General features: G+C 37.2%; 4 protein-coding genes across 4 annotated transcripts in view; 2 read left to right on the top strand and 2 right to left on the bottom strand.

The window, feature by feature from the left end:
- LOC111492656 (1-acyl-sn-glycerol-3-phosphate acyltransferase 2-like) overlaps positions 1 to 1,243 on the top strand; it is a 7,274-nt gene extending 6,031 nt beyond the window's left edge. Inside the window, exons 9-11 of the mRNA XM_023142043.1 lie at positions 245 to 337; positions 418 to 504; positions 780 to 1,243. Coding sequence (XP_022997811.1) covers positions 245 to 337; positions 418 to 504; positions 780 to 1,025 — 426 coding nt within the window. The 3' untranslated portion in view covers positions 1,026 to 1,243. The remainder of the gene's footprint in view (positions 1 to 244; positions 338 to 417; positions 505 to 779) is intronic.
- A 1,289-nt stretch (positions 1,244 to 2,532) lies between these two features.
- LOC111492654 (threonylcarbamoyladenosine tRNA methylthiotransferase) lies at positions 2,533 to 15,350 on the top strand. The gene is made up of 11 exons (XM_023142040.1): positions 2,533 to 2,796; positions 2,906 to 2,944; positions 4,317 to 4,408; positions 4,824 to 5,073; positions 5,213 to 5,332; positions 5,445 to 5,520; positions 10,341 to 10,549; positions 10,663 to 10,771; positions 11,406 to 11,498; positions 12,421 to 12,581; positions 14,591 to 15,350. The coding sequence occupies exons 1-11, from the start codon at positions 2,599 to 2,601 to the stop codon at positions 15,152 to 15,154; spliced, it is 1,911 nt and encodes a 636-aa protein (XP_022997808.1). The 5' UTR covers positions 2,533 to 2,598; the 3' UTR covers positions 15,155 to 15,350.
- A 3,015-nt stretch (positions 15,351 to 18,365) lies between these two features.
- Positions 18,366 to 21,541, bottom strand: LOC111492991 (FT-interacting protein 1-like). The gene has a single exon (XM_023142550.1). The coding sequence runs from the start codon at positions 21,328 to 21,330 to the stop codon at positions 18,481 to 18,483; it is 2,850 nt and encodes a 949-aa protein (XP_022998318.1). The 5' UTR covers positions 21,331 to 21,541; the 3' UTR covers positions 18,366 to 18,480.
- Positions 21,542 to 23,318: 1,777 nt separating this feature from the next.
- On the bottom strand, positions 23,319 to 27,011 carry LOC111492754 (chaperone protein ClpB1). Its single transcript, XM_023142190.1, has 7 exons — positions 26,800 to 27,011; positions 25,497 to 26,660; positions 25,235 to 25,416; positions 24,531 to 25,153; positions 24,165 to 24,444; positions 23,879 to 24,076; positions 23,319 to 23,780 (listed from the first exon to the last, which is right to left on the bottom strand). The coding sequence occupies exons 2-7, from the start codon at positions 26,644 to 26,646 to the stop codon at positions 23,484 to 23,486; spliced, it is 2,730 nt and encodes a 909-aa protein (XP_022997958.1). The 5' UTR covers positions 26,647 to 26,660; positions 26,800 to 27,011; the 3' UTR covers positions 23,319 to 23,483.
- Between the last annotated feature and the right edge of the window lie 911 nt (positions 27,012 to 27,922).

The following is a 27,922-nucleotide window of genomic DNA, read 5'->3' as shown; positions in this document are numbered from 1 at the left end:
AAAAAAAAAAAAAAAAAAAAAAAAAAAAAAAAAAAAAAAAAAAAAAAAAAAAAAAAAAAAAAAAAAAAAAAAAAAAAAAAAAAAAAAAAACCCAAAGAATAAACCTAATTTATAGTTACAAAAAAATCATAGAGATTGGTCACTAAAGCGACATTCAATGAAGGAATTTCCTGAGACATTCAATGCTTGGTCGTTGGTTCTATCTTTAGATAATTCCCTTATCTATCTCCATCTGCTATTATAGGTACATTTGCACATAAAGCGACATTCAATGAAGGAATTGCCTGAGACAGACGATGCCATTGCACAATGGTGTAGAGATATGTTTGTGGCAAAGGTTTATATTATCCAGTCAGTCCTGTTATAGGTGGAATGCCATGGATCAATTGTCTTACCCTCTTGTTCCTTGCCTTCCAGGATGCGCTGATGGATAAGCATGTAGCAGAAGACACCTTTAGTGACCAAGAATTACAGGACCTTGGTCGGCCAATCAAGTCTCTACTGGTAAGCTCCTCCCTGCCTCCACCCACAAAATAAAGAGTTAAATTTACATAATATTTGAACCTTAAATTTGAACTAGAGAAATGTTTATAGCACTTGTTTTTTAAGTCTACACTTCTAGAAAACTATTTTGTGTTGGATTGAGGAATTTTATTGCGAAATTTAGCAACTTTTTGCTTGATTTTGTGGGTGGGTTTTGAGTGCTTTTCATGATTAGGTTTTGAGGTGTAACTTAATCAAGAGCTGTAATTTTTATTTTTTCTGTTTACTGTGAACAGGTAGTAATTTCATGGACATGTTTACTCATCTTGGGGTCCCTCAAGCTTCTTCAAGGCTCTTCCTTCTTATCCTCATGGAAAGGTCTTACTTTCTCAGCATCCTGCCTCGCCATTGTTACAGTTCTCATGCAGATCCTCATACGTTTCTCCCAATCGGAGCGGTCAACCCCTGCAAAGGTCGTCTCGGCCAAGCCTAAGAGCAGTGGTGAACCACACGACACCAGAGGGGAGTCTAAACAGAACTAGACTCTAGATATATTGTACTTTTGTCAAAAACCTTGTATTTTTTACACACGGTTACTTGTTTACATGCAGTTTAGGTTGTGTTTTAGCTACGGTATTCTATGACAAGTCTTTTTCCTTCTCAAACTAATCATTTGCCTCCACAGCATCGTGTATTTGACTGGCAAATTACCAGATTGGTGTTCGATTCTTTTGTTTTTAAAACAATTGTCTTGTTTTGAGAGTTGTATCTATTTATTTTTCCAAATTTTGTGTTTTTTTTTTCAATGAGAGACCAAAACCAGTTAAATCTACAGAACCTTCTTGTACTAGAAAACAATCTTTGGTAGATAGAAAAGGATGGTGATATTGGGGAACCAATCAATGTCACTATGTTGAAAGGAAAGAAACAAAAAGGTAAGACAAATGAAATTGACTGTGTATCTGAAGCGGTGACTCTTGTTAGTGTGGAACAGGGATGCCAACAACGAATGTTCTTTGCTGGAAGCTCATTCGAACATTAAGCCGATGGAGTTGAGAAGCAATTTTGTACAGGCAAAGAGTTGACTGATGAAACGATACATCGAGGTAGTCTTTTATATCTAACTTTCACTTGGTCTGACATTTGTTGTGCCGTTGAATCACGAGTCAATATATGTAAGATGCTTCATTTGGATGCACTTTGACAAATCTTGAGATATATTAAAGGTACATTTTTTGTACAAAAGAAGTGAAGAATGCAATCTAGTTGGATACTGTGATGTTGATGTGCAGGAGACCACGATATCCAAAGATCAACAACTGGGTATGTGTTCAAGTTTGGTTCCGGAACAATTTCTTGGTGTTAGCAGATATTGTCCGTTTTAGCCCCTTGTGTATCGTCGTTAGCCTCACGGTTTAAAAACGTGTCTACTAGGGGAGGTTTCCATACCCTTATAAGGAATACTTCGTTCCCTTCTCCAACCTATATGGGATCTCACAATTCACCTTCCTTGGGGGCCCAACGTTCTCGCTGGCACATCACTCAGTGTCTGGCTCAGATACAATTTGTAATAAATCAAGCACACCGCTAGCAGATATTGTCCGCTTTAATTTGTTATATATTGTCGTCAGCCTCACCGTTTTAAAACGCGTTTACTAGGAAGAGGTTTCCACACTTTTATAAGAATAATGTTTCGTTCCCCTATCCAACCGAATATGTCAAAATATGTGTTTTAATAATCTCTTCTTAATTTGTTTTAATAGAGAGAGGGTGAATATTTGTCACAAAAAGAATACCCAAACCAACATCAATGCCCGACCTGAGCGCCAGATCAATTAATTAATGCAAACTTAGTATGTTTAGCGTCTATTATTGATTACGATTTGCTACTTCCAAGTTCCAATTATTAATTAACTCTTAAAAAAACAATTAATTAAAATTTTGGAAAATTGTAAATTAATTCTCTCTAATATTAAAAGGAAATGGACTTGGGCTGGTAAGTTTTAGAACTAACTATTCAGCCCAATCCATAGTAGAAGAAGAAGGAGCAGCAGCAGAAGCAGCGAAGCACCGCGGCTGCCCTTCTCGTCTCTTCAGCGGAGGAAACTGTAAGCCATGGAAGACATAGAAGACCTGCTCATCGGCGGCGGCGGCGGCGGTGGAGCTCCCCCTGGTTACCGACTTCCAATATCCGCAGTCGGTGTAAAGTCGAAGAAAAAGAATAAGCTGAAACCTAATCCTGATGCTGATGATTCCAGCAGCGGGCTTTTTCCAACCCAAAATCTACTGGCACCTAAGATTCCAGGCACTCAGGTCTCTCTCTCTCTTCATATCTTCTTTTAACGCCTTGAGTGTTTTTTTGTTTTATGTTCACATTTCTCTTGCGGTACTGATAACTTTATGCGTCGATGTATTTTGGCAGACAATTTATGTTAAAACCTTTGGATGTTCTCACAACCAGGTTAGTCCTTCACACCTCGCGTATTAAATTGATTTCTTTTGTTTCCTTGGCTTAAATGAATGGCTGAGTCTTTAATCCCGTTAGAGTTTGTTTATTGTATACTTGTCCAAATAGAGGTTGATTGGTTATTAGTTTTTATCCTTGCAATTTGTTGTGACATGAAACTGGATTTTACTATTTCCACTGTGCATTCCACAATTGTTTCATCTTTTATGGCGCACAATTGTTTCATCTTTTATGGCGTTTTATCTAAGGCTTCCAGTTGTTGTAAATTGATTTTAGAGTAAAAGTTTTGAGTGCAATGTGATATATGTAAAACTAGAACTTTTTGCGAGTAGATAAAATGCGTGACACTGACACATCGTATATTAAATCTATTATTATGTTTTCTTTTCCTAATAAAGATTAGAAAAAGCTATCAATGATCCTATTTTTCAAGAGGACAAGTCCTATTTAGAGGAGAAATATAAGCAATACTACAAGCTCAATGGAATAAAGTTGGAATCGTCAAATTATATTAACTTTTTGCTCGAGTAAGAATCTTCACACACTGCGTAGATGTTCATCATAGAAAGCTCTTTGACAGCATTTGAAGTGTAAAAGATACAGCAGTGTCCAGGTCGCATTCTTCATGAGTTATCTTTCTTTTCTTTCTTTTCTTTCTTTATGGTCTGCAAAGGAAAAAAATCTTGATGTGAGATAGGTATCACAAGTTTCTCCTGTTTTGGACGAACCCAAGAAATTCTTGTCACAAAAGCACAAATATTTAATAGATGATTCATGTTCATGTTATCACTTTTATGTAGAATGCATCTGTCATGAGGGAGGAAAAATACTGATGAGGTCTTCTCTTGTATCATTGGTGATTAATTGAAAGATTGAGGTTAGTATTTTGGGGATTGGAGAAGAAACTTACCAAATAATGATTTCCAAACCTTAACAGTTGAAGTGCGTGGTTCTAGCCTCTCTCTCTTCAATGCTAGCGGAGTTTTCTCAAATGTCTCAAAGTACATGTACTTCAGCTGCTAGTTGGTCCTTTTATGGCTCCGAAGCTGAATTTACTATGGATAAATGTGGTTAAAGCTCTTATGTCGTGGTTGGGAGGAATGAGATAATTTTCGATAATAAACAACCCCCTTGGGCTGATTGTTTTTGAATATGCAAGATTAAGGGCTTCATCATGATGTTCTCTCTCCAAGTCTTTTTCTGTTTTATTTTACTAGATATATGTTTAAATTGAGATGTTTTTATTTTTCCATTTTAATTGTCTATTTATTTCCTACTTTTCTTCTCTCAATGGTGCGTTCTGTGTCACCATTGCTAAAATAAAAAATGGATAAAATTTTCATCATTGTTTTTTTTTCAATGACAGAGTGACAGCGAATACATGGCTGGTCAGCTTTCAGCATTTGGTTATTTGTTAAGTGAGAATCCTGAAGAGGCAGACTTGTGGCTCATAAATACGTATGATCTGTTCCTTCAAATTTTACTGTTTCTTATTTTGTCTTAATTTTGTAGAAATGTTCAGTGAAAATTTCTTTCTTAGTTGCCAGAAAACATAAGTTGCCTGTGAATACTTTCTAACGGTTTTTTGTGCCTCTAATGTGCCTTGTTGGCCTTAAGTCTACCATTTGTCTCTGCATCATTTATTCAAGTAAACTGTTCTCTTTCCCAGGTTGGTTATTACATCTTCTTAAGGACATTAACCTTTAACTTCCTCTAATCTACCTGGTGTCTTCTCTCATTATTGTTCTTTGATGTAGATAGCTGTGCATATATGTGCTTTGACACAGACATATATTTTTGCATAGACAGTCATGAATTTTTTTCCTTTTCTCCACTTATAAAAGAGACAATAGCCTGATAACTATTTTTTCAGTTGCACAGTTAAATCCCCTAGTCAGTCTGCTATGGACACTCTAATAACAAAATGCAAAAATGCAAAAAAGCCTCTTGTGGTAGCTGGGTGTGTACCACAAGGTAGTCGAGATTTAAAGGAGCTAGAAGGGGTCAGTATAGTAGGAGTCCAGCAGATTGACCGTGTGGTAGAAGTTGTGGAAGAGACACTGAAGGGTCATGAAGTAAGGCTATTGAATCGCAAGACACTGCCAGCGCTTGACCTTCCAAAAGTGCGAATTGTTTCCTGTTCTAGCCTTTTGAATCTTCTATTTGAGTTTGATTTAAGAAGCTTCTTTAACATATATTATCTTTGTCTTACCCTTTCGCCAACTATTAAAGAAGTTTATTTTGATTTTGAATTTTGAACAGGTGAGAAAGAACAAGTTCATCGAAATACTACCAATCAATGTTGGCTGTTTAGGTGCTTGCACTTATTGCAAGACAAAACATGCTCGTGGTCACTTGGGAAGTTACACAGTAGATAGCCTTGTAAGAACTTTAAACTAATGTATGGTTTTTGTTAAACATATGCCCCTTTTTTTCAGTTAGAAACTTAATGTTGTTCGATCTGAAGAAACATCTGCTAAAACTGTATTTGCAGGTAAATCGTGTAAGAACTGTCATCAATGAAGGAGTCCGGGAAATATGGTTGAGCAGTGAAGATACTGGGGCATATGGTACTTTACTCTACTTCCATAGAAATATATATCGTGTTGATTGAGTTATTTTATCAGAAGAGAACATTGAATCCATAGAAATATATAGAGTAGGATTTTCAATAAATGTTGATATCAATTAAGATTTATGGCCCAAAACCATCAAAATTGTGAATGAAATTATATTCTTCATCACTATGGACATCTCAATCCTTCCAATTATCATTTTTTAATGGATATGCATTATAAAAAATAGTTTAAAATTTTTTGAGGAATTAATTGCTTGCTTTTATTGTTGAGGAATATTCTCTCTTGGGGTCGAGGGGACCAATTATGGTTCTTTTTATGAAAATTAAAGTGTGCTCTCTCCCTCCCTCACTCACCTCCTTGTGGGGTTGGTGGACCAATTATGTTTCTTTCCTCCTCTCTCTTTCGGGAGACATCTCTTTCTTTATTCTTAGGTTGCTATACTTGAATCAATGATGATTTTGTAAGCTTCTTTCAATGCTGATTCTCTCCCTCTCTCCCCCAATCCACCATCTCACCCCCATCAAAAACCATGGCCAAACTCATACCACCTGTCCCTGACCATGGCAATAGACCCACCATTGTAGAAGAAAATTGTTACTATCAAAAGAAAGAAGTACTCTTAGACTTAGACAATAGATATCAAACGAATAGAGTAAAGGTCTCAGAATTTACGCAAGAAAGGCTTTCTTCATACCTCTACATTGGGAACCTTTGAAATGGTTGTTACTATCACACATACGTGTGCTCCTTTAAATGGGAAGTTCTTTAGGGAAGAGTGGTTTACCCAATGGGTTATCTGAGTTGAAAAAATTGCAAACAAGAAAGATACTCTTGTCGAGGTTGTCCTTCTACATACCAAGGAGGGTTAAACAAACTCTTTGTACCTATTGATGCAGAATGAAAAGGCTGGGATGTTTTTTATAATCTCATAGCTAACTACCCTGCCCTACCATTAAAGGTGGTTTACCAACCTAAAATCCTCCATTCTTCAACAAGACTACTAATGAACCTGCTCTTAAACCCTTTTACCTACCGAAAATTCTTCCCCCACTCCACTATCATTAAATTGTAGTCTTGTTGAAGGATTGAGGGTTTAGGTTGGTCTGCTTATTGGGATTTTGCTATGATTGTCACTAGAAGAAACTTTCATGATAGTTTGTACAAGATTTTTAATGGCCCTATTTTTCTTAATAAAATAGAAATGTGGTATGCCTAATATGTGCAAAAATTCATTAGAACAATCACAAGTAAATGTTTCCATGGACTTAAACGTTTGCAAAATTCATTTAAAATGAAGGTAAAAGTGATGTTAACAATAACAACAGAAATCAAAATAGCAAGAAATTCAAATGAATGGAAACACCCTGATCTAATCTGAAGGCTACAACGTTAAATGCAAATGCGACTACCCTAACTTCATTCCCATGGCCTCCAAAACGACGCTATCATCCGTACAAAGGTGCCTTACCTTTACCTGAGAAAGAAGTAGCACGTGATTTGAGTATTTAAAGGAATACTAAGCAAGTAGCCTTATTGTTGAGGTCGTGAAATATAATCACATGTAATCATGTTGGGACCTATTTTTTCATAAAAACATCATGGTCTTGAACTCTACTTTTCAGTTCGAACGAAAGTGGATGTGTAGTATTTCTCCACACGGCCCACCACGCGCACATGGACCCTCCAAGCGGGCTTGTATACATACCTCTTGGGTTTGGCCTTTGACTAGTGCACGCTCACTCTGTCGGAGCTACAAAGGGAAAATAGCTTGCATAATATCATGGGGTACATAAATATTGTAATGTACGCACTCATACAAATCATAACGGGGAAGCATCTTGATGCACGTGACATACAAAATGCATGAGGTTCCATAGTATCAAATCATGACATATACTTATGATGTAAGTTGTACGTCCCTTCTTTTCATAACATAGCATTCTTATGAGACATGCAATGTATACTAAGCATATCTTTCATGGTTAATATGTATGGTTTATCAATTTCTCGTAGGCATAGAGTGAACATGCTAACATAATATATAGTATGACATATGGAGGTTCATGCATCATATAATGTAATTAGGTAGAGTCAATTGAGGGTTCAACAATCACAATGTGGATGAGTTGTCAAACTAAAAAGTCAAGGAAAAGCCAAGCAGTAACACTCTAACTCAACCAGGAATCATGCCAAAGAGAGGTTGAGAGACCATTACCAAGACTTCTCTGAGCATGATTAGCTAGGTCAATAGATGAACAAATAAAACCAAGATACGAACTAAACCCCTCCAAATATGTCGAGACAAAAAACAATTGTTCTCTGAAGAATAATTATTTTGTTATTCTTCTTTCCCTTGCTTTTCCGTGCTTTTATTTGTATTTTAATATTTCAACAATAGGTTGGTCTAATGATCAAAACAAAAACTATCCATTGAGATACAATCGAAGTCATATATAATCTTCAATATATCTCTAAGTCTAGATCTTGTATATTTGTTTGGGTGGTCGTTTGTAAGATTAGCAAAAACACGACACAGTGACCTATAGGTTGAAGAGAACCAATGATTGGTTTTGTATCATGAATACTATGATAATTTTCAATATTGAATACATTTTTTCTAATAATATGAAATTTGAACCTTGAAATAAGGCATACATATTATCCAAGGATCTCTAAGATCATAAAATATTTGTCCTTGGCTATAAAGTATCATCACTTGTAAAAGGGCCAAGTATTGATGTCACACTTATATCGCACTTCGACACGTTGTCGACACATGTTTGACACATTGTTTTGCATGCTATTATTGTTTTTTATATTATTTTTCATTTTTTGGCATGGCAAGGACATGCTCGGACACAGTTAGGGACACACAAAGACACGGTTAAGACATGTAATGCCAATTTTTTTTCAAGTTTCAAGTCTTTTAAGATCATTTAAAAGAAAGCCCACTCCGCATATAGACCTCAAAGTATTAGTGTTTCTTACCATCATCTTCCAACCTCAAATCTTGCCTCCACGACAAGAAAAAAAATCCTGCACAACTGCTCATCAACAACAACAATGAATGACAGTTGTCGGTTGTCGTTGATCACTAGTGGCCATTGGTGAAGAGGACAACGATGGTGGCCGCGGATATAGAAAGGCTTTTTAGAAATTACTTGTGGAAAGATAGTGCACACCTTGTTTGTTGGAATATTCTAAACCTCCCAACAGAAAAGGGAGGTCTCGGTCTTCTCTCGATAAGGAAGAAGAACACAGCTCTCCTCGCCAAATTGATATAGAGATATCATCACGAAAAAAAGGCCTTATGGAGAAATCTTATAAAGGCTAAATATACTCCTACATCAAACAAAGATCACCTCCCTCCATCTTCTACAAAAGGGCCTTGGAAGTACATAAAGAAACATCAAAATCTCATCACCCACCGAACTCGCCATAAGGTGGGGAATGGGGGAAGCACATCATTTTGGACCAACCCATGGATTGAAAACACCACGCTAGCTTTGAAGTATCCACTTTTGTACAGGCTTTCTCACAACAAAAAAGCCACGATTAAAGAAACGTGGAATGTTGTCAACAAATTTTGGGACTTGAAGCTTGGGAGGAATCTAAAGGATAATGAAGCAACAGAGTGGGCTGAATTAAGCCTTGACCTTGCCCCTGTGGTATTGTCAAACAAAGAAGACTCACTAACTTGGCTCCCCAATGCAGACGGGGTCTTTTCTACAAAATCCTTGATGATGGACATGGGGAAAAAAAGTAGAAGCAATAAATCCCACGCTAGCAAAGACATTATGGAAAGGACATCAACCTAAAAAGGTGAAGTTCTTCCTTTGGGAAATAGCGCATAAAGCCATCAGCACAAGTGAAAATCTTCAAAAAAGAATTCCTTACATCACTCTCTCTCCAAATTGGTGTCCACTATGCAAGAAAGCAAACGAATCACAAAGTCACTTGTTTATGGAATGCACATACACTCAAAATTTATGGCCAACGATTCTCAATATATTCGGATGACATCTCACATTTCCTAGGGAGGTAAAGGATTTTTTTGGATATGGCCTTAACGTGCCACCCTTTCAAGAACGCAAAAGCCCTATTATGGAAAAACCTCATCATGACTTTCTTTTGGAATCTGTGGAAAGAAAGAAATCAGAGAATATTTGCAGAAACGACATAGACCTACACAAAACTTTTCGACAATGTTGTTTACCAAGCTATATCTTGGTGTAAACTGTCTAATATTTTTACTTCTTATAGTTATACCTCCCTCGTTGCAAATTGGGAAGGTCTTTTGTAAACATCATGGATTATACATCCCTCTTGTAAATTTCACTCATCAATGAAATTGTCTCTTATAAAAAAAAAAANAAAAAAGACAAGGATGGGGAAAATATGTAGTATGTAGAAGACTCGTTTTGTTTGATTCTATCTTGTAGTTTTCTGTGTAAGACTTGTTGAACATTGAATATTGTTGATGTTGAAGTTTTTTTGTGTAAGACTTGTTGAATATTGGATATAGTTGATGTTGTTTGTTGATTGTTATCTTATCATTATCTTTTTAATGAATTTTATGGATGTTCTTTTGATGTTTAAATGTAGAACGTTACATTAGAAGTAATGAATATTCATAACATGTCAAATTATACACATTTTAAAAAATAAAACAAATGTTTCCCCTATGTGTTGTGTCCTACTTTTTTGGAAATTAATGTGTCGCCTGTTCATGTCGTGTCGTATCCACGTTACATGTTCTTGCCTGTGTTTTTTTTTTTTGTCCTTGCTAATATCATATGATGAAATTTCAGGCCGTGACATTGGGGTCAATCTTCCAATTTTGTTAAATGCAATTGTTGCCGAGCTTCCTCCTGATGCAAGCACAATGCTTCGGATTGGGATGACAAATCCTCCTTTCATTCTTGAGCATTTGAAAGAGATAGCTAATGTTTTGTGTCATCCATGTGTATACTCCTTTTTGCATGTGCCAGTTCAATCTGGGAGTGACACAATCTTAAGTGTAAGTATTGTCTATACCCAAATTTTCTTAGATTTGTTTTTAGTGACTTGAGGCCAGTACAGTTTTGAGGAAGGAAATTACTTGTAGACCTAATCATTACATTTTTCTCTCAGGCAATGAATCGAGAATATACAGTCAGTGAGTTCAGGACTGTAGTAGATACCTTAACTGAGCTTGTTCCTGGGATGCAGGTCGCAACTGATATAATATGTGGATTCCCTGGTTAGTAAGTGGGTTTGAGGGGATTGATCCCTATACTTCTATTGTTGTCTCTCTATTGGTTTGCATGGGTTTTTATTCTTTGCATACTGTTTTGGATGGGAAATGAAACTTTCACCTTCATTGATTTCCTTGTTGCAAAACACCAACTGCTGAAACAGTGTAATCTATAAAACTATTGTTCTCCTCAAAGATGCAATATTTGAGCTATTACTTACAAACATTTTAAAATATTGATTTTCATAATGGTCAACTATATTGATTATTATGAAAATGTAACCCTTTGGCCTTGTGGGATACCTCATCTCCCCTCTTTTTGTAATAGTTCCTCTTGTTAATTTTACTGTCTCGTTTCCTTGTTCAATTTTTTTTTTTTTTTTTTTTTTTAAGAAAATAACTGAAAAATACTAATGTTCAAGTATCAGTGGTTTGTTTTGGTCGCTATGCGGCAGTGTGAAAATTATCTGTTAGGTTTGTCAGGGCCTTTATCCCCCATTTTTTTCTTTGTATCATCTTGAATGTTTATCTCCTCCAATGTTGTATACAATATTAATTCGCATTTTGCGGAGCATAATATCTTAAAATTTTATTACATGTGAATTATTGCCAAACTTTTGTTAATTCTGTGGCTTTTCAGGGGAAACGGATGAAGATTTTTGTGAAACTATCAACCTTATTAAAGAGTACAAATTACCCCAAGTTCATATCTCACAATTCTATCCTCGACCAGGTATGGCATCATGTTCAAGCCTCCTTATTTCTTTGCATAGACTTTAACTAAAGAAGGTAACAGTTAGACTTGAATGCTAATGACTAGCTTAATAATCCTCTATCTCAAATTAGGATGAACCTTGTGCTATTCCTTGTGTATTATTCAGGAGACACATCACATGCTTAAAATGTTTATTTCCCAGGATGTGGCAATAAGATTACCTAGGAAGCATATATATATATATATATATATATATATATTTTTTTTTGGTTAATCCAAACACTTTTATATCCCTTCTCATTTAGTTTTCTTGTTGTTGCTTGCAACTTATTAGGACCAAGGTTTTTTAATTTATTAATTTGTCTAATTTTTTTTTCTTAACATGACTGAGAAAAATAGAAGAAAGCAAAAGGGCATCAAAAAACAACCTAGAAAAAAATCCTGAAAAAAAAAAACCTAACTAAATATAAAGGGATTCAAACCAAAAGAATAAAGCCAAAGAGACATTGAACGAAGAATCACATTTTGTTTTGTTTGGAAGGTTTTTTTTTTGTTAGGATGGTAGAAACTTAACATTTCTTTGTCTAATTTTAAAGAGCAACTGCTACTTATGGATCCCTCTATAATACAAACAACCTATTTTATACTTATTCAGATGAAACAGTGTGATACTAGCCACAACAAATGATTGAATGACTAAGATGAATTATTCATGCATGTGCAAAATCCAGCAATCAAACAGTTTGCCCATGTTACCTTAGAAGAACCCTGGCTGTAGCAATTTCTTTCATTAAATTGATTGTCTCGGATATATCTGGCTAGACTAGGTTTTGGAACTTCTTTGATTCCAAGTAAATAGAATGTGATTACTTAAACTAATGTTTCCAGCCGTCAACTATTTAAAATGAAAAAAACAGTATTCTTCTCTCTTGTCCTTCAGGGACACCTGCTGCTAGGATGAAGAAAGTTCCAAGTGCTATTGTCAAGAAACGAAGCCGCGAGTTGACTTCGGTTTTTGAAGCTTTTACTCCATATAATGGAATGGAGGGCAGAGTGGAAAGAATTTGGATTACAGAAATTGCAGCTGATGGAATTCACTTGGTAAGAAAGCGATGCTGTCTAGTGTATTTGTTTCTAATTCTTCCATGTATTTGCCTACAGTTGTTTCAGGTGGCTGTTTCTACACAAAATAGTTAGGACAATGGTGAGAAAAATTGTTTGGATCAGTTTTAGGCCCAAATTTGAGACATCAAGGCTGTTTAATTGACCTTTTAGCTAGTGTAAATGAAATTGTGTTTACAGTAACAAACAAGAAAAGGGAGAAAATAGGATAAAGAAAAAACTGGTAAAATTCACTGTTCAACATTTTGAGAATCCATATAAAATTTTAGACTCAGTCTGCATGCCTAACAAATTATAGAAAATATTTATTGGAAGGAGTAAAAAGAAAGATAGAAAATATCTACGGGCGGAGTAATCAATCAATAAACATTTTAATTCACCATGTTCTACACGAGGAAAAACCCAGCTGTACCATCTATTGGCCTTTAAGTGAAATAGAATTAGATACCGTCACCAAAATTTGGATTTCAAGACATTAAGGACTTGCATTTCTACCTAGCATTTAATAACTAAGTTATTTTTTCTTTTTAACAAGAAACAAAATATTTCATTGAATTAATTAAAAGAGTCTAGCAAATATCTTGACCATTGAGAAACCTTCCATTATTCCATCTCAAAACAATCAACCCAATATTTAAATATAAGTAGGTTCTATTAATCTTAGTTAATTTTAAACATTCTTCAAAAAAAGGATTTTCTTCAAACATGTCTTATTTGACGTTGCTTCTTTAGACAATATGTAATTGGCTTGTTCATGAGCGAGTTAAATTTTATTCATTCTTTCATATACGTATATAAAGTATACTATTTACATTAGCTTAGACCATTCCTAACCCAAGGCCTGGTCTGTGGAATGCATGTTCTCTGTACACTCTACACTCTTGCAGTTAAGACCATCCAAGTTAACACTATCTTGTGGTGAACTTGGATAGGAATAAATAGTAAACCTTTAGAAGGTAAGCTTAGATCGCGAGCTGAAGTATATGGGCTGAAGTCTTTGGTTATGTTAAGTTTTTGATGTAGTAGATTAGCCGACTAGGGATAATCTTGTAATTTTTGGCTGAGTTTGTTAATTGTTAGTTGTTAGTTGGGTTTAGGTTAATGGTTTTGGTAGTTAAATTAGTTTGTTAATTGATTGCTTTGTTTGTAACTGGGTTTTTTACTTAGCTTGTCAGTTGGCATCCAGAGGATAGTCTCTTGTAAAGACTTCGGAATAGTAATTAAAAAAAATGGTTATCCTTGGGTTCTATTTTTTGGTTGCGAGGTTGCATCATTTTTTGTATAGAGAACGGAGAAGTAGCTTGGCCAAGAAAGATGACGAGCAAGAGTCTCGAATGGTAGGGAATGAAAGTTCATTTGGTCCAAATGGTAGGAAATGTGTGGAAAATCAGTTGCAATTGTACTGACTTAGTTGATTCACATTCACTCAAGCCTGAGATTTTCACACGTAAGAAAGTAGTGAAAAACATCAATATTCCATGGGAGAGATCAGAAATCAGTCGTTAATTTATAAGTTCTGCAAAATTTCACCTTTGAAATTTAACAAAACTTTTAGAAAAGGGTCAAATTCTCTCGGACAATTGATTGAAGAAAATGTTATTATCTATGGATCTAGGTTTGGAGAGATCTTGGGAGGAAACTTGTGGTAGGCTAGAAAGGGACAACATAATTTTTAGCGAGCGGAGAGATTTTGAAGGAAGTTTGGGAGGTTGCTTGGTTTGCCTTCCCGTGGGAATCCTTCCATTGGAGTTTCTTTTATTGTTAGCTTTGTTTCATTCCTTTGAATTGGAATACCATCCTGTAGTTAATTGTTAACTGGTTCTTAATCAATTTCAATTCCCATATGCATTTTAGTGCATCATGGAAGTGAACTTCCTTTTCTGAGCCATCTCATAAAACTGCTGTTTTTACATACTTTTCATCATCTAATGTTTCAAAGAACTGTTGTTTCTTTTTCGATAAGCTCAATTTATATTGCTCCCCCCCAGGTTGGCCATACCAAGGGATACATACAGGTGCTAGTAATTGGCCATGAAGCTATGCTGGGAACTTCTGCTTTGGTGAAGATAACATCCGTTGGAAGATGGTCTGTTTTCGGGGAAGTGATTGAAACCATCGTCACCAAACATCATAAAACAACTGCTCTCGAAGACATGCCGATTCAAGCCAAGGTTCCTCCCTGCTCTAATTCTCATGAAACATGTGCATGTTCCGTGGAACCCGAAGCTTGTGCTTGTGGACCAGAAAGCTGCTGCAAAGGACCAGTTGCTCTGGATGAGAAAGATGATTCTTCAAGAAATATCCCATTGCCTGAAGAGCCCAAACGGAAGAATCTGGTTGAGTGGCTATTGCGGAAACGGAAGAGCCATGTGCCCAAAAGGGAGGAAGGGGAAAGTCCGGTAGTGTCCGGGAGAAAGCAGGCATCGGCTGGAGGAAGCATGAGTGAGTGGGGCGTCGTCGATAGGATTCTTGTTGGAGGAATACTAATCAGTATCTTCACAATTGTTGGTCTGCTGTTTCATCTTGGATCCACGACACTCTCCTCCAGTTGATGATATTAATGATATTATACAATGCTAATTTGTATCGGACCATATTTAAGAAAGTTTGTAATGAGAGCTATAATCCATCATATCTTCATGTTCCTTTTCCAACTTTCATCCATGGAGATCGTGTTTTGACGGTCACAATTTCAATTGTAATTTGAGAGCGATTTTGTTTCAATTTCACAGTTCTCCCTCTAGAGCTTCATCTACTTCCATGACTTTGAATCTACTAGAATACATGGAATAAACTAATTAACTATTGAAGATAGATTCATATTTACAAATTTTGGATGGATGGTAATCTAAAGTTATTGTATTTTATTAATATATTTAAAGATTTTATTTATATTAAGGTTATATTTATACTGTGACTAATTATGCTATCGTCTAAGATATGAATATTATCATTCTTGAATTGTTTCAGAAGGCTAATGGTTTTATTTTGAAACTATATAAAGACAAATGGCTATGATGAATGTTGTCAAATACAGTAAAAAAATATATAGCTATGATGAATGTTGTATTTCTTTAAACAGGATGGTTTAGATTGTATGTTTAAAATCTTTTAAACTTGACATGATTGATTTTGCTTGTGGAGCTAGTCGAATCTCAGGGAATGTTTTTGCTTTGAGATATTTGATAAACAAAGTAATCTAAATTTATCACTTGGGTAAGTGTTCTTAGATAGCATGTTTAAAATCATATAATTAATTTTATTTGTGGAGTAATTTGAATCTCTTCTTACTTAAAATATTCAATCAACAATGGTCTTGTAGTGATTTCTTATCATTAAGGATCGGTTTAGACTATTTTCGGAGAAAATATTTTGTTTAAGCAAGAGATTAGTTTGGCTCTATTATAAATTTATTATTATTATTATAATATTATTATATTTTGATGATTTTAAGTTGATCACAAAGTCTTTTTTTTTTTTTCTTTCTTTTTTCTTTTAACGTTTCAACTATCAAGTGTTCATAAAAAATAAAAAATAAAAAAAAAGTTTTGAAACTAATCTAAAGTTTTCTGATGTACTTTTTATTTCTTAAGTTTTTTTTTAAAAAAATCATTTTTGACCTTATAAAATCAAATTACTTTACTTAACATATTTTAATTCATTAATTTTTTCAAAATGCCTACACAAAAAGTCTAATTTGTTAAAAAATAATAAATTTTCCCCAAGTTTCTAAATATACTAAAAATGTTACATGAAGTATTGGAAGTTCATGAGCCTACGTTTTATCCAGTAAGTTTAATGTTTATCGTTATTGCTTAATTGAATCAGACCGAATTGGTCATAGACGTTGTTAGGCATCATGACTCTCCACAATAGTATGATATTGTCCACTTTGAGTATAAACTCATATGGTTTTGCTTTGGGCTTTCCAAAAGACTTCCTACCAATGGAGATACTATTCCTTGATTATAAATTTATGATCATTCCATAAATATTAGTCAATGTGAGACTTACAATCCTCAACAATGGACAGACCTTTTTACTTGGAAGACTATTATAATTTAAAATCTAAATTTTTCGATATTATGTTGATAATGAATAATATATTGTATTTTGTTTACATCTCTTTTTATAAAATTATATTGTAAAATGAAAATAATGTATTAAAAAAGTTTTGTCAAAAAATAATTTAAAAATGAGAAAAAAGTTATCGTGGAAATACGATCCCCACAAAAATAAACAAAAAAGTTCGCGGGGACGAGAATGGGAATGGAAAAGGAAAAGTTGTGATAAATAAATAAAAATAAAAGTGGAAATTTATAAAGAAAATACTATTTTATTTTATTTGGACAATGACTTAGATTACTTTCGAATACTTTGGATTGGAGAACCATTATAGGAGAGAAGACGTTGAACTTATGCATATGAAATTAATGCACGCATGGGTGACGCCACTAATTTAAGCTAACAAAAAATTAGGGACATACATATTAAATTAGCAAGACAATCTAAATCTTCTAAATTTTATTAGAGATGATTCCTGTCACCGTCCATCATTGTCTCTTATTGCATGCTCCTCAACCTTTGACCGCTCAAGCTCCAATCACTTGCAAAGTTGGTTGATCCTAAGACGAGGAAAGATCATCTTCCTTCCTTACGCCACATGATGCCGATTATTGGTGGAAAGCTTCATTGTTCTTTATCTTCAAGTATTCATTCAAGTTAACTTATGATTTTTTGGTGCAATACTTGTTGGTCAACCGTTTTTTTTTTTTTTTTTGGGTGAATAAGGATCAAACTGGTTATCATTTGAATGTAAGGTTTGGTCTAGGTCGAATTGGACCAATAATTGTTGCGATTGCTAACGAAAACCTACAAGATAAGGAATCTTTCTATTACATTATAAACGTTCTTGCTTTTTGAATGATTGGACGTGCATACATTTGTATAACTTTGTGGCGTGTGATTATGATATATGATTGAAGAACATGATTTATAAATATTTTACGACCTACTTTATGCATGACTTGACACACTTGTTATTAGGTTAAAAAAGATTTTGAGGCAAAGATGACATGTTAGTATGTTTTTTATAACTAGCTATCATGCTTACTTTAAAGAGTGATCACACAAAATTTTATGGCAAAAATTACACGTACTACTTTTTGGATAACTAGCCACAATAGCTACTTTAAAGAGCAATTGCGAACGATTGAGTGGCAAATATTATATGTCATGTCTTTTGGGTAATTAGCCACCGATGGCAAAAATGATTGTTGAAAGATTTATGTCGGAATAATTAGTATCCGAATAATTAATCATTAAGGTCTCTCAATTTTGTTAGTTTCAAGTAATGCTTCCATATTTAAACTTGGAGTGACGAGGAAAAGTTGGTGGATCGTTGGTGACTCTGTTGATTCTATGGTTTAGCAAGTTTCGAAAATTATCAAGAATGTGAAGTATTAAAGAGAGAGTTGAAGGCGATTTCAATGGTAAAATAAGACTCACTAATCTATGAAGTAAATTTCACACATACTAACGATAGAAGGCTCCGATACCGCTTTGTGAAAATACTACTCGCATACTTGTGAAAGAGATGTCGAGAGATGAGAGACAAACAGACAAATAACACTGATTTTGTTGAGGATTATTGGGAGTGAGTCATATTTGTTAATTTAGTGGAAGATCCTGGGTTTATAAGTAAGGAATCCTATACCATTTAACCATCTGTATTTGTGATATCAATATCTTAATCTTCTGAGTTTAGATTGTGGTAAAAATTATGACTATTAATCTTGAGAGTTTAGATATTAATCATCATTATTTGTGATATCAATATCTTGATCTCTGGAACTAATTGATGATCTTGGGCCGTCTCTCATAGTAACATCATATCCGCCTTTGATGGCAGCCGCTTGAAGAAATTAACAGGAACAGACGGGAAATTCCTCCTGAATCTCGGATGGCGAAGAATATACAGTCCGATCAGAATTGCCGCCACCTGAAACGGTGTAACGTACATGAAAACTGCCCACATCAATGAGTAGATGATGAACAACGCTGTGGCTCTCGGATCCCTCCACCCGAGAATCGCCTGTGCCCTTTCCACTTGTGTCGCCAAATCTCCGACCACCGTCTGCATTTTCTCGGCCACGCTCCTCATTCGGTCGTACCTCATTCTCACCGTATCGATATGTTTCGTCGTTGGAAAGCTGTCGAACTCTTCGTCGAGCTCGTCGGGGTGAACGTGCTCCGCCTGCGACAATCTCGCGTTCAGATGCGGTGGATACCTCGGTCGGAACCGGTAATTCCAAATTCCGATCACGAATAGGTAGAGGAAGATGGTGGGAAGAATCAATTCGGGATAACAGACGAGAATCAAGAACAGGACATGGACGAGGCAGGTCGTGTTAGGGTTTCTCCAAATGCACACACCGTTGAACCATCGGTAAATCGCTGTGGCTCCTGAGAGAAGCGACATTACGCGATTGAAATTCGTTTTGCTTCTTCTGAGACTAAACACGTGGTAATCAACGTCGAGCAGCATATACTCCACTGCCTCCCGCGGAAGCGGCGGCTCTGCTCGAGACAACCTTGCAGCCACTATGTTCATCGCTTGGAAGCGGAGCAGTTGAATGTGTCGGACTGGGATTGGTTGCAGATAGTGCATTTTGGGCAGCAATGGCTTCCCGTACAGTGTCAGCATGTTGGCCCAAGCCGTGCAGGTGAATCTCAGAGCCAATTGAAGCTCGCCATGCTTTTTCAGGCCAGATGGATGAAGAACCAACAAGGGGTAATAATGCGTATAGATTTTGTCCGTCTCTAATGTGGATAATCGAATCCTTATTTTTCCAATTCTCTGGTCTTTTGCGTCTTCTTTGCTTCCATTTGTGTGAGCGTTGTCAAAAACCCCAATTGTTATTACAGTGCAAGGATCGTAAACTTCCCATGTGTACTGCTCGTTCCAGCGCGGGGCGAGGGTGTCTAAGAGAGTTCTTGTTCGAACCCATTTGTTGCCGTATTTGGCGACGCAGTAAGCGTCTGTGGTTCTTCCTTCTTTGTTCTTCATTGGAAGCAAATTTCGAGCGCTTAAAATCCCTAGGTCGAGTACTCCGATGCTGTTCCTTCTGAGAATTTTGGAGGATGGTTGAAGATCACTGCTGAAATGGGTTGGTTCGTCTAGAACATGGTACCCTGAGTCGATCCAGAGACGGACATGGATCTTACTGGAGAATTTCTCCTTTTTTTTCTCTGTTCCCTCTGTTTGAGCAATGGATGGGTGGTGGAGATTGTACCAGCGGGCGTCTGGGAGTTTTGTGGACTCGATTCTTTGTGGAATTTCTCTTGATGGGATGATTACTCTTCCTAGAATCTCCCCTGTTCCTCTGTCTTCAACAGTAATGATGATGAAATCTTCAAATGGGTCGGATGCTACAAACATCAGCTCCTCGTTCCAAATTGGGTTGATCACTCGCATCTGTGAAGATCTGGTTACTTTCCCTTGATTGCAGAATTGTATTCTTACAAATGCGTCTGGAGGAGGTTTGGATTTATCTGATGGGATGTCTTGAGCTTCAATCACATGGGCTCTCAGATAATAGAGTTTAGGAGAGAAATAGACCTTTGATCTTGTGTTTGCAAGGTTGTCATGGCTGATGCTGTGAGCATCCGAATGCCAAGCATCCGGGAAAGACTCATCAGCCTGAGTACCCATCCAAACAGCAAGCATCACCTCCCACTCGGCTTTGATTCCTTTCTTGTCCACTAATTTGTACCATTGAGGAGCCAGTGGACTATCTGGAGGAACTCTCAATGGAACCTCAGGGATATGAAAGACAACTTTCCCAACAAAATCATCCTTCACCAAATCCTTGTCTTTCACAGTCACTTCCAGTAAGTTTGCTTGCAACCTCTCTTTTGGGAAGGCAAAACTCTGTTTCCATATTGGGTTTTGGTTCTTCTCCAAGTACTTTGTAACTCCTTTGTAGCTCCCTACTTTCACTTCCACATAAGGGTCTAATCTCCCTGAAATATCCATGGCAGGGAGAGCTTGAGCTTTAACCACGTTTACATACAAAAAATGCATCTGCTCCACCATGTCATAGGTGCTGATGATCTTGTCTTTTCCTCTGTAACCGGACTGCAACCTTGCTGGTAATGGCGGGCTGGTCTCCACCAATGCGAACTCTGGACTCTGCATTTGAATTGGCAAATGCTTTACTGTCATCACCGATAGACCTGTTCGAGCAAAGTCCATCCGTGTCCCCACTGGCGGTGGCCGCTTTGCTCCTATGGAGTGGAAGGTCTTGACGCCCGTGTCCTTGTTAGTCGATTCATGGTCGTGAATCACATACATTCGAATCCCAATATCGCCTTTGACATTAGAGAAGAGGCCACGTCTGTCAAGTGGGCATCTCTGAATATTAGCATCCTGTTCAGAAAGGGGCACCGACATGCCCGAGAGTCTGACACGGCCGAGAAAATCCGGGCAATGGCCTGACTTCCTCTCGCTATAAACCACCACATCGATGGTCTTGTCGGGAAAAGCTTTAGGATCGGAGATGTTGAAGAGAAGCTCCTCATTCCAGTAAGGATCGAGATGTGTGTGTTTGGTGAGAGTCCTCTGTTTTTGGTGGTCAAAATGGACCTCAACAAAGGGGTTAGCAGAGTGGGGGTGTTTGGACAGGAGGCCGGCGGCGTCGAGGACATGGACGACGAGCTTGGCCATGATAGGGGTGTGAATCTGAAACAGAGGAGTGATGATGAAAGAAGAGCGGTAGGTAGAAGGAGTAAGAGTAAAGAAGAGGAGAGATGGAAGAAGCAGCGACGATCATTTGGGATATTGGAGGATGTTGGTGTGTTGTAAAGCGAGCTGTGATTTTGATCTGTGGAGAGAGTGTTGGTTGTTTATTTGGCTGATAATAAATAATAAATAATAAATAATAATGTTTATTTGGAGAGATTATTTTTAGATGAAATTAATAAAAATATCTTTCAAATATATTCTTATAACATTTTAAAAATATCCTTTAAATCTTTAAAATTTAGATTTAAATAAATTTTTTAAAACATGTCATTCATGTTATCATTTCTATATCGTTTATCATATCATTTATCGTATTTTGCATGTTAATCATGTCATTCATGTCGCATATATATCATATCTTAATATTTCCATATTATCAATGGCCTTCTAGGCTCATGCTGCAGCCATAAAGGCATTAAGTTGAACACGCCCCAAAGTGAATCCATTATGAGAAACCAAGAATAATTGGGGAATAAGCAACAATACGCAAAAATTTGTAGAGGCATCACAGGAATCCAAACAAAAGGCAACACAAAGACTTACATCTAGATAAGAACTATATATATTGAACTTTGCTATTGTTTCTTACCCATCAAACAAGATGAACACACATGGAAGAAGAAGAAAGGAAAAAGAAAAATATTGAAACAAACTTATTAGGATAAGAACTATATATATATTTATTTATTTTAATAATAATCATAAACTCTATTCCAATTTGTTTGTTTGACATCAAAAGTGATGTAATACAAGAAACCCGACACAACTTGGCGGTTAGCTTTCACCACTCTCACAAACTCAAAGTTTGTACCCGAATAAGAATAAGGTTTAATAAGTAGAAAGATTATTGATAAAAGGAAATATATATGAAGGAGAAGGTGAAAAGTAAAATGTACCTACATTTTTCACGTTGTACTCACTAATAACTTTTTCGGCACCGTCTTGAAGATTTGGCCTGGATAGATATTTCTCACGAGTTAATGTCGATGAAGAATTTTTTTACGTTCAAAAGAATATTTCACAATCGGAGTTGGGTGAAAATCTTTAAAAATGGTTTACTAAAAAATTGTCATAGAATTCAACGTTCTCAAAACTCATTTAAAATAAAAGTAAACCTGAATTAAAGAGTGAAATTGAAATAACAACAATTTTAAAAAAAATGCATACGCCCTTATCTAATATCTAAGGTAAGGGATACAACTGAATGAAAATGCTAACTATCATGACTTTATTTCCCTGGCATGTACCATAACATTGTCATTCATTCATAGCTATCTTAACTTACCTAAAAAAATAACAAGTGACTTCAGTATTTAAAATATTTCATGAGTGGGAGTTGACTGTATAATACTTCTCTATTTACAACCCACGCACGGGCACATGGATTTACTAGAAGGGCTCGTATATTACCTCTAGACCTGACCTTCTCTACACACAGCTCACACATACACAAATGGATCCACCAAGGGCTCACATACGTGCCCATAGGCATGGTTTTTCGCTAGCGTATGCCCACGTTGTTGGAGCCACGGATAGAAAGAAGAATATACTTATACTACAAGTCATTTATCTATTCTTTTCCGTGTTTCTACGAGAATATATATGTTTTACTTGTCATATCTTTCATATTTAACATACCTGGCTTTCTAACTTCTATGTCTCCTTCTCATAAGTATAGATCAGATGTATTATGTAAGTATAGATCAGATGTATTATGTAATTTACATAGTGTGGCACATGAGGATTCATGCATCACAACATAACCATATCATAATATAGTTGGTAATATCATAACATAGTTGATAATATTGCATATCACATAAATATAACAACATACATGTAAAGCGATCATAGTTGACCTAAATCGACCAAACTAATACTTATGCTTCCAATAAGGCCAAGAACGGCTTCAAAGAGGCCAAAATGTAACATTTATGTATTCATTTGGTCCGTAAATTCTTTAATTTTTCTATTTACTTAAACAACTTTCCAGGGAAATACATCAAAACACAAGAAGAAGAAGAGATTCAAATACACTCTTTTCACACAGATCCCATCACTTCTACTCATCTCTTTTACTCTTCCATCTCATCTTCATCAATTTCCTCAATCTTCATCTTCTTCACAGTCTGAGCAGCAGCACCGCTTCTTGTGCCATTCTTGAGTTGAATCAACACATCAGACTTATTCCCAGTTTGAGCATCAACCAATCCCCCGTTCTTCTCCACTCTGTACCTCAAGCTTTCCCCAACGCCCCCTGCATCGATGAACACAGTCGAATTCTCATCGATTTCTTCTTTGATCAACATTCTCGATAGCTCTGTCACCACTCTCCTCTCCAGCCATCTTCTTATGGGTCTAGCACCATATACCTGAAACAATCCCCACAACCAACCATGTTACCATTTTTGTTCACCCAAATTCAAGCTACATGTTTGTTCTTTCATCTTCTTCATATCAATATACTTACCGGATCGTAGCTCTCTGCCAAGACATGGTCGAGGGCGGCATCCGTCACAGCCAAGGCAACGCCTCTCTCGGCCAGGCGGGCTGCGACGTCTTTCATCTGCAGTCGGGCAACTTTCCTCAGCTGGTCGTGCGAGAGAGGGTCAAATACAACAATTTCATCCAATCGATTAAGCAGCTCTGGCCTGAAGTGTTTCCGCACCTGAAAGACCAGCAATTGTTCGTTACATTGTAATGAACAGACGAAGATTTGTGAATAAAGAGCACAAAACTTGTTCTGTTTTTGGTACCTCTTGCATAACTCGATCACGAGCAACTTGCATTGTGCATTTTCCCATCAGCCCAGAAAGGAGATGTTCAGCTCCAAGGTTAGAGGTCATGATAATGACTGTGTTTCTAAAATCCACAGTGCGGCCTTGACCATCAGTCAATCTCCCATCGTCTAGAACTTGGAGAAGGGTGTTGAACACAGAGATGTGAGCTTTCTCCACTTCATCAAACAGCACAACACTGTAAGGCCTCCGCCTTACAGCCTCTGTGAGTTGCCCTCCTTCTTCATGGCCAACATACCTGAAAAATCGCAAGTGCCTATGAGATTTTGTTCTCTAAAGCAAAGAATGACCAACAACTTAACCTATATGGTGAAAGGTACTTACCCAGGAGGAGCGCCGATGAGGCGCGCAACCGAGTGTTGCTCCATATATTCAGACATGTCAATTCTCACCAGGAGGTTTTCATCATCAAAAAGTTGCTCAGCAAGCGCCTTGGCAAGCTCAGTTTTGCCGACACCAGTAGGACCCAGAAACAAGAAGGAACCAGTTGGCTGCTGTGGCCTTCCCAATCCAGCTCTTGACCTTAAAACAGCCTCAGCAACAGCATCAACTGCTTGATTCTGCCCCACAACTCTCTTGTGCAATCTCTCAGCAAGCCCAACCAGCCTCTCTTTCTCATTCTGGCCGAGCCTCGTGACAGGAATTCCAGTCCACCGGCTCACAACTTCTGCTACTTGTTCCGGTCCGACGGTTTCGGTTAACATTAGGTTCTCATCAGTGTTCCCTTCAATCCGTGCTATAGCAGATTCTACTTCCTGGATTGCTCCATATCGCAAGTCAGCAGCTCTTGCTAAATCATATCTTCTTTCAGCCTCTTGCAAAGCTATCTGTAGTTCCTCCCTCCTCTGCTTCAGTCTTCTAATCTCATCTACCCTTTCCTTCTCCTTTCGATATTTCATCAGCAATGGCTGAAGCTTATCCCTCAAATCGTCCAGCTCTCTCCTCACCTACAGCGAAGTCAATAAAATGTCAGCAACTAACCAACAATGACAAATAATGAAAGGACAATCTGTAGGAACAATACCCACTTCAACCAGACGAGCTTTACTAGCTTTATCCTTCTCCTTTTCAAGCGCATGGAGTTCAACTTCAAGCTGCATTCGCCTCCTCTCCAAGTTGTCAATTTCTTCAGGCTGGCTATCAAGCTGGACCCTCACATTAGCACAAGCTTCATCAACTAAATCAATGGCCTTATCAGGAAGGTGTCGCCCTGCACAATGTAAACCAAATCAATATCAATATCTTCATCATCCTTATCAATAGCCCTGGAAATAAGAAACGGATACATACCAGTGATATATCGACTCGAAAGCTGGGCTGCAACGACAAGAGCTCGATCTTGTATCCTAACACCATGATGACCTTCATATCTCTCTTTGAGTCCTCGAAGGATGCTGATAGTATCAGGCACACTTGGTTCAGCCACATAAACCTGCTGGAACCTTCTTTCAAATGCCGCATCCTTCTCCACGTACTTCCTGTACTCTTCAAGAGTAGTTGCCCCAATACAACGTAGCTGCCCTCTAGCCAGCATAGGCTTGAAAAGGTTAGCGGCGTCCATTGACCCCTCCGTTCTTCCAGCACCAAGAACAAGATGAATCTCATCGATAAACAGTATAACCTTCCCCTCTGCATCTTCAACTTCCTTCAATACAGCCTTCAATCTCTCTTCAAACTCTCCCCTGTACTTAGCTCCCGCAACCAGAGCACCCATATCCAAAGCTATGAGCCTCACATCAATAAGATTACTTGGAACATCCCCTCTCACAATTCTTTGTGCTAATCCTTCAACCACTGCAGTTTTTCCAACACCAGGCTCCCCAATAAGAACAGGGTTGTTCTTAGTCCTTCTCGATAAGATTCTCACCACCCTACGAATTTCCTCATCCCTACCAATAACTGGGTCGAGTTTCCCCGCTTGTTCTACCAGGTCTCGCCCATATGTTTTGAGTGCCTGGAATGTTGTATCTCCAGATGCACTCTCCACTTTCTTCCCTTCTTTTCCACGTAGTTTCTCGACCTCGGATTTAACTTTCGCCGTGGTGACACCGGCTTCTTTGAGCAAATCCCCAATCTGAGAATCATCAAGAAGGCCAAGAACCAATTGATCGACAGCTAAATGCGTGTCCCCTCGCGATTTTTGTGCCGCTTGTGCCCTTCGAATTACCTTAATCAGAGTTGTACTCGCCGGCACTTCATCCGGTGCAGGGGATTGAGATGGAAGCTTCTTCAATGCTCGATTGAAGACCGTCTCCACTTCTTTTTGGGCATTGTCACCACCGGAACTAGAAATCGCTTGGCTGAAAATCCCACTCGGATCAGAAATCAAAGCAACCGCCAAATGAAGCGGTGTGAGTTGCGCATGGCCAGAATTCAAAGCTAACTCGTGAGCTCCGGCGAGTGCCTCATTAGTCTTGTGGGTGAATTTATCAGGATTCATATCCGTAAAAGATTCTAAAATATTAAAATAAAAACAGACGATCAACACCAATAGGAGAAAAAAGCAACGAAAGCCATCAAAATACAAGAACAATCACAATGAATCAAACTGAAACCCATCAATTAAAAAAGAAAGAGTCAGAGATCACCATACCTTCAATTCAAAGAACAGAAATGCAGTTGTACAAAACCCTTGCGGTAGTGGTAGACTTGATTTGAAAGAAAGTGTTTAGTATCAAAGAGAAATCCGATCTCGATTATCGAAACGTCGCGTACAAATGGTAGTGCAGTGAAATGGACAAGATTGCAGAAACATGGAGGCGGCATGGTGTTCTTATGGATTGAAAATGGAGGCATCTGGAAGGAACTAGACTTCGCCGGATTTTACCAGACGTTATAATTTGCACGGCCACGAAGTCTTCCCCTTGGTGGCCCATCCCGCATCTAATGCTTTTTTTTTTCTTTTTTTGTTTTTGAATAATCATATTACAATATATTTTTTCTATAATTATATGCCCTGTTTTTATCTTAATAAAACTATACATCCTTTATTCTTATTATTTTTTGTTAGTTTGTAACAAGAAAAACAGGGATTAGTCCCCCTTAGTTTATTTAATCAATAGTTAATTATCCTTCCTAAAGAAAGAGTATTATAAAACTTGTAAGTGGACAAGTTTGAGAAAAAAATTTCACCCCATTCTATTTTTTGGTTGGGTTGGATTATCAAATTATTAGCAAGGGAGAAGAGTTGCGTACGTGTTTCAATGCAATGACAAAGGTGAAGAACGTGACTAGTCATGTGGGCAAGGGCGAAGACGGACAACAAGAAGCTGCATAAGCAATGGCGAGGGCAAGGATCATGGCTAGTGACATAGGCAAAGGCAATGGCTGGCGACGAGGAGCTGCATCTACAAAGGGTGTTTGCATCTAGCATCAATGACAAGGGTAAGGTGAGGATTTGCCTGAGTCGGGCGAAACCTAATTGTTTTTTGTCCTATATATATTTGAACCGGATAGATTCTAAAAAAATATCATCTAACTCAACTCAACTATTATGATATTTAGTAAGAAGGAAGTCCGTACACTTTCTTTTTTTTTTAATATATATTAATAAATCATTGATGAAGATTCTGGAATCTGCAATTAGCTGAATGGTGTTCGACCATTCCGAAACGACTTGACCACCAGAGGACCCACTCCCATTTTAGTATATATCACAATCACCTTAGTACTTTATAGTATTTTATATAAATAAATAAAAAAATATACATGAGTTT

This window comes from Cucurbita maxima, unplaced genomic scaffold (assembly GCF_002738345.1).
Source record: "Cucurbita maxima cultivar Rimu unplaced genomic scaffold, Cmax_1.0 Cma_Scf00018, whole genome shotgun sequence".
Lineage (NCBI taxonomy): Eukaryota > Viridiplantae > Streptophyta > Magnoliopsida > Cucurbitales > Cucurbitaceae > Cucurbita > Cucurbita maxima.
The sequence above is the reverse complement of the archived record's forward strand: the minus strand, read 5'-3'. Positions and strand labels throughout refer to the sequence as shown.